The sequence below is a fragment of the Anabas testudineus genome, chromosome 17 (genome assembly GCF_900324465.2).
Source record: "Anabas testudineus chromosome 17, fAnaTes1.2, whole genome shotgun sequence".
NCBI lineage: Eukaryota > Metazoa > Chordata > Actinopteri > Anabantiformes > Anabantidae > Anabas > Anabas testudineus.
Window position 1 is genome coordinate 15,618,301 of NC_046626.1, and position 14,045 is coordinate 15,632,345.

The 14,045-nt window shown below is 38.4% G+C and overlaps 1 protein-coding gene across 1 annotated transcript in view; it reads right to left on the bottom strand.

Annotated features, from left to right (window-relative positions):
* The window catches only part of LOC113172177 (RNA-binding Raly-like protein), a 33,415-nt gene that overhangs the window by 5,408 nt on the left and 13,962 nt on the right, over positions 1 to 14,045 (bottom strand). Inside the window, exons 3-4 of the mRNA XM_026375030.1 lie at positions 747 to 822; positions 53 to 100 (exon numbers count right to left, since the gene is read on the bottom strand). Of these exons, the coding sequence (XP_026230815.1) occupies positions 53 to 100; positions 747 to 822 (124 nt within the window). The remainder of the gene's footprint in view (positions 1 to 52; positions 101 to 746; positions 823 to 14,045) is intronic.

Here is a 14,045-nt window from a genome sequence, read left to right on the forward strand (position 1 = left end):
GATGACTGCTGTTTTTTTTAACCGGTGGCACTAGAAAAACCTTTTTACAAACCTGCTGTAGAAATCATCTCTGTAGTAGTCATAGTCAAACTCGTAGCCACTGTGAAGAAAGAAAGAGTACTTTAGTCTTAGCTGTTAAAGTATTAAAATCCATGCATGTATTACGTGTGTATGTAGCCAGTAAATGTTAGCCTGTTGCTGTGAAACCACAATTCATCATTTTATTTTTAAACAGCTGCTGGTGGCAACGTTTTATTGTAAAAGGTAAACAGAGGCTGGATTATTTAATTAACTTATGTTTTAGCAGACGCTGAGTGGCGGAGTTAGACAATGAGCAGATAAAGCTCATGACCATCACACCCCAGACCCAAGTTTGACTGCTCATGGGTTGGATTAAACAAACAGATTCTGAAAGCAGCATTGGCTCATAACCCTCAACAAGAAACCTTCTCATAAGGAGCTACTTTATTATTTAGCTTGTGAAGATGTCGTCCATGTTACTTCTAGTGCTCTGGGTTTTCTTTGCTTCAAACTAGACTGTAAAACATCAACACAGGAACAAACAGAAAGTGTCACTGGTAGCACAGGTAGGGAATTGGCTGTTCCTGCACGAGCACCCAAGCTGCCAGTGAAGATCATGAGCACATATTTTACAGAGAGCAGTAGGCAAGTACAGCGGGAAAAGTAGGTCAGAAAAAGCAATATCTGACTGATAGCGTAAAATAGGACACACGTTTCACACAGACCTGTAGAGGGACGAAAGGGGCCTCTTGGAGCCCAGCTTAGGCCTGTATGGTTTTGGCTCTCCTGCCATGTTGATGTCTGGAAACACATTGAAACTATAAGTCAAAATCTGACACATTTGTTGTAATGTAGAACATTGAAAACGTTTAAAATTAACATGGAGGGCTGCAGATTCAGCTCCTTTATGTGCATTAATGAAAGACAGCCTTAGAAACCTCCTGTTAAATTAAAATAAATTCAATAATTTGCAGTGATCTTGCAGTGATGTTTGACTTGGCAATGCCCCGCACCTTTCTGTTTAAAAAACACTTGCAGGGTACAGAAACATCTAAACGAAACAAATAAATAAAACATATTCTCATTGCCCCAAACTTAGATTTGATCTGCAGTTTAAACTGGAAAAGTACAGATATGAGAACAACTCTGTTTTGGGCATTTGAAGATGAAACTTTGGGCATTGGGAACCTGTGATGCATGACAAAAAAATATATTCATTAAAGAAAATCACTGACTAACTCAAAATAGAAATAACTATTAGTTGCAGCCCTACATTTTTGTATTGTGCACATTGTTCTCAATACCTTGTAATTATGGTCTCATGCCAATAAAATCTGAAAAATGTAATTACAGTTCAACAAAACAAAGACAAACCCACCATCAACAGAGCGTTCCAGACAAAAGTAATAAATACAACCGCACTAAGCAAACGAGACGAGGGACACCGTTAATTAGAGGATTTTCTGTTGAGGAGCAAAAAAAGAGCGAGGTGAGATTACAGGAAGAGTGTCACTGAAAAACGCTTGAGGGCTGATTCCTCTAAATCACTTCTCAAACACGAACACATCACACAGACTTCATTCTCACTTCATTCTAAATTTCACCTCTTGGCTAACCTAAACGAAATGACAGATTTTCTCCATCTTAGAGAAATGGATTTCATGTGGGAATTTTTCCAACGTTCCTTTATACAGGGCTGAACCTTTGTAGTAAAACTCTGCAGAATAAAGTCACCGTTTTAAGACTCTCTACACACAAAAGCATAACACATTATAAGGTCTAACAAACCATGGCAGAATACACATCACTCATCCAAACATAGGAGAAATATTTTCAACCTTAAGCTTTTAGAAGAAAAATGAGAAATTATGCACAGTGGCTTTCCAGTGTGATATCAGAACATTTCTACTGTTATAAACCACATGCACAAAGACACAAAGTCAGTCTATGAAGCACAAAAAACATATATTCACTGTAGAATCAGTGCAGACTGTTCCACCATGACCTTACTTGATACTGAACCTGTGTCTGTTATGATGAAGTTCATCACAATCACTGCACATCAACCCATAAAATGTACACATACTGCATCTTCTTATACCTAAATGTACAAAAAAAATACAGAGACCCAATTTATTTGCACAAAAAGAAACTGAAAGCATGTTAAATGTTATTAATTCATAATTTCCTAGAAGCATTCGAGAAGGAATTTGATGTTATTATATAAAATAAGAATCTTATCAAATCAATTATTTAACTTTAGTCAGTTGTGATGGTTATTGTTGAGTCTGTCCTCCTTCATGTTGTTGCCATTTATTTTTTAGTGAGCTGAGCTTCTGAATAACATCTGGAATTAGGTTGCAGCTTTTAAAGTGTCACTTCCTCGACTGTTGTGATTGGTTTGCTCACTATGTGTAACCATCTTGTGCGTTCCTGTCTGTTAACGTGACAACATACAGTCCAGACTTGTGCTGTGTTGGGCTCATCACATGAAGCCGACACATTAATGGGAAGCAGTCGTGATTTCACAGACTTTACAGTTTGGAAACACAATTTGTCGTTGGCTTTAGTGCATTTATTTGGTTTGTTAACATTAACACAACTATAGAAAAGCATCTGCCCTATTTTTCCTGTGTCCTGTCTCAGAATGAAGGGCCCCTGTCTCAGCAGGGTTCAGGGCGTTTTCCTACTGACCCTTATTTCTCTGGTAAAACCTCCAGCATATCAGATTATCCAAACATAAAACTAAAACCTCATCTTTACACCATAACCTTTAGCTGGTGGCTTATTATTTGACTACATTCACCTCTTACCGTCTTTAAACACCAAATTACATATTGACCAGTGGAAGATTTGTATGTTCACAGATGGCTGAGACTGAAACTAAATAGACTAAAAACTATCAATTAACAGAAAACTAATCAATGACTATTATGACATTATAAAGATGTGAATGAAAACTCACAATCCAGACAACATGATTCTGAGTTATATTTTCATAAAGAATAATTTCTGTTCCTAGTTTGTATTAAAATACTGAACAACTAGTTAAAAACTAACTGTATAAAGAAACTTTTAATGTAAAAATATTGAACTAACCAAGTGAACTGAGGTAGAAAGCATTGATTAATTTAAAAACAAGCAAAGAGGCTGAAAACATTTTAACGTTTTTAAAAGCTGCGAGACAAAAAAGGACTCCAAGTTAATGTCAGGACAGTGTTCTTCACACCTTGTTCACCCAGTGAAAAGACGATAAAATGAAATCCCCTTCACATGCATTAGCGGCTTTCTGTGACACGTCCCTACACATCTCTTGGCTCTTGTCGTGATTGACAGTCCCATCTACAATCCAAGAGCCCTTCCACGTTTAACCGCGCTTGTGTCACTGAGTCTACAGTAGTCTGTCGGCTTGTCGTTGCAGCTTTTGCTCAAACTCAGCTCAGTCAGCCTCAAGTGCTGCTCAAGGTCATACATACAAACATAAACAAATATCAAACACCCTCATCCTTCACACACACACACACACACACACACACACACAGAGTGCCTCACTGACAAAGCAGGAGAGATCCTCGTCTGACAGATGAGTCACTCCTTGATGGCTTCAAAAAGTTGCACAGATAAAACATCAGCTTTGCATCAACTGCCTTGGGGATCATGCAGTAGCAAATGTCATGACAGGAGCTGAAGTTTCACTGAAAGTGCTGCAGTCTTAGACCTTTTTTGTTTTTTTTTCTCCACAGCTAGATGATAATCCGGAGCTGTAATGTTAGGAGCTTGTGAAAGAGAGAATGCGAGACTCAGACTGCAGCAGACATGATCTCTGTTTTTCTTTGTTTCAGTTTTCCTGATTTCTCTCTTTTCTGGCTCACATAGTCTCACACACACACACACACACACACACACACACTCCAGCGGCTGCAACCGTGTCTGGATCTTCAAACACAGTCTGCAAAGTAACTGTGGTGCTATGTTTGGAGCCCAGACTTTTTCTTCCTCGCTCCTTCTCTTTATTCCCTCTTCACTCTCCTTAATGGACTAATGGACTGAGGATATATCGGTAGGTCTGTGGTGCACGGGGACAGCAGTATCATTATCGTTAGACTCAAGGAAGACGTGAGGAATGGTTCACATTGTAAAGTGTGCTCTCCTCTGAGCCCCTGCTAGGGTCGTTAAAGAGAGCGCGGAGCACTAAAAGAGCTCTAAAATGAACATTGCCACCTCAACACCACCTACCCTCCACAACACCAACAGGCACACACTGATTAATTACAGTCATTATACTAATCATATACAAAAATGGCACAAATGTGTGTGTGTTTGCACACTTGTTTGTGTGTACACCCATAAAAAAGTTGAGACTGGAGATAGAGACTGTGTTGCTAAGCAATAGCCACTTAGGATGGGATTGATACTGTAAACTGGATGCAGCATCGCATATAAAAAGTAACTTTTAATATCCAGGAATATAAAAAGTTACTTTACACTGAAGTCATTATAAGCAAGTTGGTTGCAGCTGAATAACATCAATACACATTTAGCTTCCTAAGGGATCACTCAGTACTTAAAGTGATGTTTCCTCATATTTCAGTTCTGGCTGATGTGGGAACATCTACAGTTCATGGTTGTAACAGCAAATATGTTTTATTACTTATAGGTTTAGAGTTATGTTCAAAATGATACATGTATCAGCCACTGGGAAACACACATATTATTAGGATGAGAGGATTTATATTGTGTTTAGGTAAAAATGACAGTTTTGTCATATTAATATCATCATGAGACCCTTATATGATCGTAATTGGCCAAGTACATTGTGGGCGGATAAAAGTGGCGACTATCTCTGTTTCAACAGAGAGAATATCAGTGTAACAAGGTGTGTTTGGTGTTATCCGTATAGTATAGATCATTTTACAGCGAGTCTTTTAGAGTTGGTCATCTGCAGGAGTTTCTGAATGAACTGGAAAGAACAAAACAAGAAATGTTTTTAGTTCAGAATGTGTAAAACTACCAGGACCTACAGAGGATGATGATCTGTCCAGTCTGAAAGTATGTTTTTCTTAAAATATTTTATATTTAATATTTACTTACTGTACATTAAAGAAAAGGCTTCAGTGTTCTCTTCTCCACAGTGTAATTCTATCCTATAAAACTGTTTCCTATCATAAAAAAACATTTACTGTAGAGTAAATATATTAAAAGACTATTCTTGCTAAATCCAAATTTGTTTAGTACATTGACACCTTAAAACTGATTTATATTTTAATGGGGGCAGAAAAAAATGACATTATCACTTTGACCAGTACTTTTGGCTCTGGTTTTGGTCCCTTCCCATTCATACAGTATATAATTATCAACGGGCTCATCACTACAGGAAAATACATTACATTACAGTTAGGGGAATGATCAACTGTTTACATTAAATATTGATTAGAAATGAGATTTGAGTAGTTTAAATTGTAATAAATTGGGCCAATAAATTGCCTCTGGCGATAAACAGGTATTGAAATAAGATCTGCAGAGGTTTTATGATACAAATATATGTAAGACAACTATTTTTTATTCATATTAAGATAAATAAAAAATAGTTAATTTAAGTCAAATCTCCAAGATACCCAGAAACTTTTTCACAGAGGAATGTCTCATTCTTACACAGGCTATATGCGTTTTTAAGCCTCGGAGGTCAAAGAGGTGTTTTCACAGTCTCTCCTCATCAATATACAGGATGAAAGCACCACTCGCAGCTTTACAAGACCACATTGTTACTAAGCCTCTCCTCCAGCAACGATGTGATGACTTCGGTAACAGTTTTATCCATGCTGGATCCTTCAGGAATACAATCATCACCACCTCAGGGTCCTGTGACTCAGTTTGGGTTCATTCATATTAATGAAGCTGTGCTAAATTACCTGTGAGTGTGTTGCTGTGTTCCTGCATGTGTGTGTGTGTGTGCGTCTATTTTTGTTAGACTTAGACCTCAGCTCAGTGTGCCCTCGGGTCCTTTGTCTCTGGAGGTGTGGACGAGTCATTACAGCTGGACAAGGCACAGGTAATGAGAGTCACATCACAGAGACACACACATACACACACAGATATGCAAAGACACATTTTGTGGGTTGATTTAATCCACTGGGATGAGCTTGGTTTGCAAGCAGTTAAATAACTGTAAAGCCCTCGTGCTTCTTCTATTTAGCATAAAACAAGCTGAATCGTAGCATATTAGCAATTTTCCTCTTGACGGCAGTTATTCTCATAGGTAATAATATATATTGAAGAGGTTTAACAAAGCCACTGGGCTTTTTAACTCTGTCTTCTTTGATCTATGGCTCTTAGGAAATGTGTAATAGGAATAGTTGTGAACTAAGTGGTTGACCATGTTTAAACTACTGTCTGTGTCATTACAGAATGGGTGAGCGATGTGGTAAATTAGCTTCGGAAAAAAAAGAGCTAATATCTAAACATAACCTTTTGGCAGGCAAACCTTCACTTCTGCCAAAGAACAAACTCAATCTCTGCAGCTGTACACATCCTGAGAGGAGGTGAGCTGTATTTGATTAAGAGATCATCCAGGCACCTGTGTGAATACAAATATGTGACTAAGAGACATCCTGCATGACAGTGGTCACAGATTCAATCTGCGCTGTGTTCTCGCGCCCTATAAATCTCACAGGGAGGACTTGAATAATCTCCGATCTCGGCTCAAGGGCACAGGCGGCTTCCTGTTCTTATTACACCTGAGAGTGTGTTTCCTCAAGCAGAGCAGGGTGACTGGCAGGTTCTGAATGCAGACAACGCGAATGTGTGTCTGAGTGTCTGCATAACCAGGATGTATGCATTAGACTAGAGTGTCTGCAGTCAAGTCATGTAGTTGTTGACTATCTGAAGAAAGACTAACTTGACATGAATTCTGGGTAAATTAAGACTTTTCCTTTTTGATTCAGCAGGTACAGGGCACTCCCACAGGTAGATCTTGTACCTTTGAATCCATTCTGATTTCATGTGATGTTTAAGGTCACTGTTCTGCTTCAACACCCAGGTTCTTCTGAGCTTCAACTCGTGAACAGCCACCCTGACATTATCCTTCAGGACACCTTGATAAACATGGAAATACACTAGCACAATGGCAAGCAGCCCAGGTCCAGAGGCAGCAAAGCAAACCCAAATCGTGACACTTTCTCCACCATCATCCCAACAGGTCTCAAGGTATTGGCTGCAATGTTTTTTGGGAGAGAAGATGCAATACTACATCTATCATTAAAAGATGAATGCTTACCAGCTTGAAAACATCTTCCCCACAGAATACATAGTCGACACACAGTCTGTGTGAAGTCAAGATTTGGGCTGTACACCCTCATCCACACAGAGTCTGTACAGACTCTTTTGAACTTGGGAAGAACATGAACTTTGTGGACTCATGCAAAGATGGACACAAAAAACAATACTTAACGTGTAGAAGGGTTGGGTTTAGGACTCTATTTCTGAATTTCTTTGGACAAATAAAAACGAATAAAATCTAACAGCTTAAAGATAAATTAAGACTGACCTATGGCTGCAGACCAAAACATCTTGTGAACCCATGTGTGACCAGTGACCTATGATGTTAGCAAATTTAAGTAACAGTAAAGAAGTAAATGAGTAACAGTAGTGTGTAACCGACATTGAGCACACATAGCAGAGCAGGCTATCACGCTGTGTGTATCTAGACTTCACTGACATCTATTCAAATCATTCTGTCAACGCTCTGAGCTACACGCCCTGATTCTCAGTGCTTTATGTCCTTGCTGATTCCAATTAGGATAAGCACCTCAAGGCTTTACCAGTTTGTGTTATGGTCGGATGGGGCACGTGGATTAATTACTCAACGACCTGTCCTTCCTTAATGTATTCCGTGTACTTTGCTCTTTCGCCCTCTTAAGGAAAATGGTTACTTGGCAGTACATAAATTTTGGCAGGCTGTCCCCAAGCTACCGAGCATCTAATAAAATTATTTTCGTTAGACCTGCTGAGCTACCATTAAGTTGAAGATGATGTGAGATTGCTAAATTTTCAGGTTGACTGCAGTCAATGGGTTAGGGTAGTACAGTGAATATTATATCCAAAGAAACAGACCAGCAGTACATAAGATCAAATTTTTAGGACGCTGTGGTGCACACTAACACTGGAACGTGTTGATTTTTGCATTAAATCACAATGAGCACATTGTCGTAGCCTGAGGGGGAGATAATTTCGTCTTTCATCTCTTCTGAGTTGTTATGCACTTTTCCTCCTTTTCAGCATCTTTCTTATGATGTAACTTTGTGGCTCTTAAGTGCAACGCTTTGAGACATTTTAACTGGAGCCGGTCCATCTCTTCCACCTAACAACACGCTCGTTAATCTGTGATAGCAGCTGGAAAACAAACAGGCAGCTGCCACCTGCTTGGACCTACTTGTACATCTGCTCTGAAGCTTGACTTCCTCATTCATGAGCTGACTGTGGAAACACTGAGCTGCAAAAGATGTAAAGAGAAATAAGTGGAAGATATCGCATCACACTGTCCTGCATTATGCAACACTGGCCACAGACCGTCCTGTTTAGACCTGACATGGTTAGTTTACGTGATTAATAGAAAATCAATATGCAGAAATTTGATATTCAGTAAATTGTTTGAGTCTGTGGTTCAGTGTGACAAGATAACAGCATGGGAATGAGAAATGAAAGTGCTACTAAAACAATGGTCATGGTCTTCTAATCTTTGTTGGTTGTGTTTTACTAGATAATGTTCAAAAGATTATTCAAATGAAACAAGGGGAATAAAATCAAATATCAGTTTTCATTTAAAAGACACTAAGTACAGTACTATGTACATTTATTGATGTCATGTACTCCCTACCTTTACCCTCTGCAACATTAGCAATGTTTATATGCATCAATAATTAAAATGGCTTGTGCTGCATAACAAACTCTTTTATCACAAGTATGTTTTATGCTAATGTTTATGTACTATAATAATAATGATGCTATTTCTAACCTAAGGTATTGCTACTTTTGTTTAGGTAAACAGGATCATTTCTTAAGAAATAATGTCAAAGAGTGTCAGGACTGTCATACTTTAACTTTACTATTGTCTTAATAATAAATGATGAATCGTTTAATTAGCTGACACCTGATATGTCACAGAAGGAAAAGCACAGGTGCATTAATAAAATTAAAAACAGCTGTATTCTGTGTAGCTGCTTCAGTTTTAGGATCCTGCTGTTGTTCACACTGTCACACGGTAACGTCTTACTGGGACACCTGAATACGTCGTAGTCACTGTTATTGCAATTGGAACACCTGAAAAAACACTCATTTTGTAAATATTTAGCTCTGAACATAAATCAACGCTTTCATATGTGACATTTATATGAATTATTAGTCCTTCCAAAAAAAAAAAACAGTCTTTGCATCAGCACAGGTGCACACACATCACACCTGGAGCTGCCTCATGCAACAAACCACTGCAACAACAGCTCAGGAGGGAAAGACCGTAGTCACTTACTGATCACACAAGGCCACACGCTCACATACACTTTTTTTTTTTTTTTTAAACTACAGTCGCCAAATAGATTAAAATTGATTTTATGCCCTTTAGGCAAGACTCTGCTCAAGTCACTAAAAAAAAGGAGCCTTACACACAATTCCTCTAAAAAGACCCTAACCCTAACAAAAACTATATAAAAAATTATGTATTTTGTCTAAATTTGAATTTTCATAAATATCTTATGAGCTTGATTAGTCTGTATAATATTAAATCTATTTTCATGATTAAAATTTAAGGGTTGTCAAATAATTGTGACATTATAATTCATCACAGCTCAATTAGATGTTTCCAAATGTCTAAAAGGCCTCGGATGTTCAGTTTACAGGTATATATAATTTTTAAATAAGCATTACATTTAAATAATCACATTTAAAAAGCTACATTTGGCATTTTTTGCATGGCAAATTACTAAAACGGTTAATTATCAACACAGCTGTCAATTTCTTTCTTTATCATGCAGTTATCTGTATGATCTATGTGTTAGACACTACAGGCTATAAACTGCAGTGGGACAGTTCAGTAGGCACCCTAGGATAAAGTGAGCATCACTGTTTAAACAGAGGAAACACACAAACACGACACTGCAAAGTCACCTGCATGCATACATGTATTTCAAGTTTTAAGCTTCTCAGAAAACTCAGTCTCAGTCTTGTTTTTTTTTTTTTTTTTTTTTTAAAAAGGTAGAATCTGTGTTAAAGCCATCTAAGTAAAGGAAGAGTGATACTGACCATAACAATCAGCAGAATTAATCAACTTTTAGTCGTTTACTCAACCTTTAAACACCACATAAACGACTGGCAGGGTTTCCCACTGTCCATTATGAAGCAAAATGGGAAATTTGGCAGCATTAACCTCCTCGACATTAACTCCTCTGTCTTCAGTGATGGATGCCTCACATACTCACATCTGTGGTTGCGACGCCTGCCTTTGTACATTGTCATGACGAGCGGGAAACGACGGGTGATCTCTGCTGTGGCTGAGCCGACTTCTTTTACTGTGTGATTTTCTCTCTGTGTCTTTCTCTCTCCTCGAAACAGGCAGTCTGCCTGAGCACCTCCAGCTCCACGCTCACAGCCGAGCTGCCTCAGACCAAACCATTTGTCAAACTATTCCAGGGGGAACTCTCAGCCTCAGATCCTCCACTCTGCTCCAGCAGCAGGAGCCCAGGTTCAACCAAAAATATCCTTCAAGAAAATCTTTGTGTAGGTTTGGAAAAATACTTTCAGAGAGTATTTTTTCTTTCAAATGCTACATTTGTATTTTACCAAAGTGGAAAATGAAGCAAGTATGAAACAAGTGGCCACAGGGCCGTAACTAGGACTTTATGTCCATGCCCCCCCCCAGTGCACCCATCACTAAAAAAAAGGTCTCAATAATATCTAAATAATTTGGGTGTTTGTTTTGTTCGTTATTCAAGTAAGTTTAGTTTTTATTATCAATCTTTATATTTGAGAAAGTTCAAGTATTGCAAATCAAAAAGATTTGAGCCACTTGGGGGCAAGACAATTAGTTGTAAACATAAAATAAAATTATTATCTGAGCTTAAAACAACAAGAGTAAAGTAAAGTATGTGGGGGAGAAAACCAAAACAAAGAGCTGAAAAACACTAAAGCATACAGCAGGAGGTAGTGCAGCTTTAAACAACCCCAAAGATGTGAGGAATTATTAAGTTTTGAATGCATCCACTGGTCACACACAGTGCTGTACATTCATGATGGACATATTTGTCATGCGTGATTATATGTTAATGCAAACACTGTCATGTACAACACAGACACATGGATATTCAAATGCACGAAACCCGGTGCTCATCTGGAACAAGTAACATTGCTGTTTTAGCCTAAATGTGAACATCTGATCGTCATGAACTACTTGTTTTACCTCTTTATGTATTTGTAGTATGTCATATGTCATATTTTATTGTTCTGTAAATAAAATAACTGTTTTCTGATAACACACAATTAAAGAGAGACATGCTCAGAATCTAATAATTTAAAATATCAGTGCACTGATAAGCAAGGAAGAAAAAAACTAAAGCTTATCTTAGTTTTTTGAATCTACCTGTTTATCACAAACACAATTCATCACACACACACACACACACATTCACACACACACAGAGAATGACTCCTGTTTGATTTTCAAGGTTTGATTCACAAAAAAACATCCAAATTTTATGCCTGCAGATAAATCCTGTGTGACCTCACTAGTCAAACAGCGTGCTTTCATCAGCGTGTTTGGTAAATCAGCATCTTCCATTCATCCGTCCTTTTTTTTTAAACTTAATTTAAACTGAACGGACTGTGAGAGAGATTGAAAAAGCTAAGTGTCCAGGAGGGATGGGGTGGTGGTGTTGGGTGGAGGGGTTCAGCCTACTGATTCCCCAGCTGTTGCAGCATTTGGGTTCTGTTGTAGATGAAGCCTTGTAATTGTAATATCTAATTACGCTGACATGAGTTTTGCAGCTGTCTCGCACACAGCCCGACGTCTTAATAGTCTCCCAGCTTCTTTGTTCTCACTAGGAAAAGACGAGAAGCTAAAATCTCATGATAGGTGTGGGCTCAGCGTTCAGGACTCGCAGCTTCAAGGCCAGTCACTGGAAATTAAACATCAGTATCCTCAACTGGTCTCCACTTTGACATCTTTGGAGAAATAAAGTTCTAATTATTGTATGTAAGCAGTGACAAGTATGCAGCACAGGGACTAAAACATCCTCCACTTTATTCAGAAATGTTTATTATCCTCATACTCAGAAGAACCAGATTTGTTACCTCGTCTGCATACAAAACAGACCAACTGTCATCATAGAACTGCGGCAAAAAACAACTAAATGACAAAAAGTTGAACTTTTAAAGTGACTCATAAATTTAAAAAATGCGGCTTAGTAATTTGTGCATGCTACGTCTGCATGAGTTTGAGGATACAAATGAATCATACATGCTGAGGGACAGCAGAAGATGCCCCAGTTTTAGTGACGTTGCGCTGACTCCTATTCTCTCAGCACCATCTAGTGTTCACACACATGGAAAATTCATGAATACACAAGCAAAGAGGTCACAAAACTGCCTGGTGGAGGAAATCCCAGTTGATATTCCAGGGTAAACAGAGTGTATAAACATAATGTTTCCAGTATAATTGTTTTCAGACTGATCCTGGAATATATAATAATTTTATTATATAATAAATATGTGCCATATTTTAAGTAATTTTGTTAACTTTATTCCCTAATTGTTATGTTAAACTTTCCTTTTACAGTGTTTGAATCCTTAAGAGAGTGCTATACAAATAAATCAATTAAAAGCTGTTTCTCTGTGGTGTTTTTTTATTTTTATGATTTTTAAATGGGAGTTGTGTACACATGAAATACAGCCTCAGCCTCCATTTTTCAAGAATTTATTAGGGAACACATCTGCTTCAACTGCCTAAAAATGAAGACCTTAAAATACCTTGGATTTCATATAGTCTCCTGCAGTAAGTATTTCAACCACAGAGAGGAGCTCAAACACCAAACCAGGCAGCAGTCACACATAAAAGCAGCTACACTGTGTGAGAGGAAGAGCAGATATGATCAAACCAAGCACTGATTACAGAAAATTAATCTTAAAAAATTAATAAATCTATGTCCAGATTGCATCCACTAAAGCATAAAGTAGCGGGGGAGAAAATGGTGAGTTGGTAAAATAGGGACAAAACCCAGCAGACGACTTCATCTGGAGCAGCCGTCTAAGTAGCTGCTGTCTGCCGCCAACCACCAGGGTGACTGCATGTCACTTTTATTAGCATGAAATACTTAAAGTTATTGTGACGGCAATCGAGTCATGTCCAAAGGGATCAAACTGAGTAAAGGAATCGCTGCAGCTTCAGTGACTTGCGGCTATTAAATCTACTCAAGCGTGGGACTGTGAGAGCTCGCTGTGCTCTCACAGGTCTGAATCTGACCTGGTGACCCTCCTGTCGCGGGTCAGTCCTGATCCTCGCTGTCGATCATCGCTGTGTGTAATTTAATAAAAGAGCAACACAGTCAGGAAGATATTAGGAATTCATATCTTGTGGCATTACAGCTCCAGAGCCTAATCATATGTAAGGCTCATGTTTAAAAGATAAGGTGTTTGGGGTTAAATTTCACAGGAGCCGCAGAATAAAGGCTGAAACGATGATTTCCGAATCAGAAGGAGACATTACTGTAGGCGCCTACTGTATACCTCTGACATTTATGGTGTGTTGTTAAGGGACTGAATTTATTGTGTGTGTGTGCATGTGTGTCCACAGACATTCAGCAATCACAGAGCAGGAGAAGGAACAGCAGGGCTGCAATACAACACACTATACAAAAGAATATCTTACTTTGGCTGCCGAAGGAAGCAGCGCTCTATATGATGTTAGCTCACACTGTCTTTGTTCAGGACATGTTTAGCTGACACCCTTAATATAACTCCCTCTCTCTTGGGAAACACACCCATGT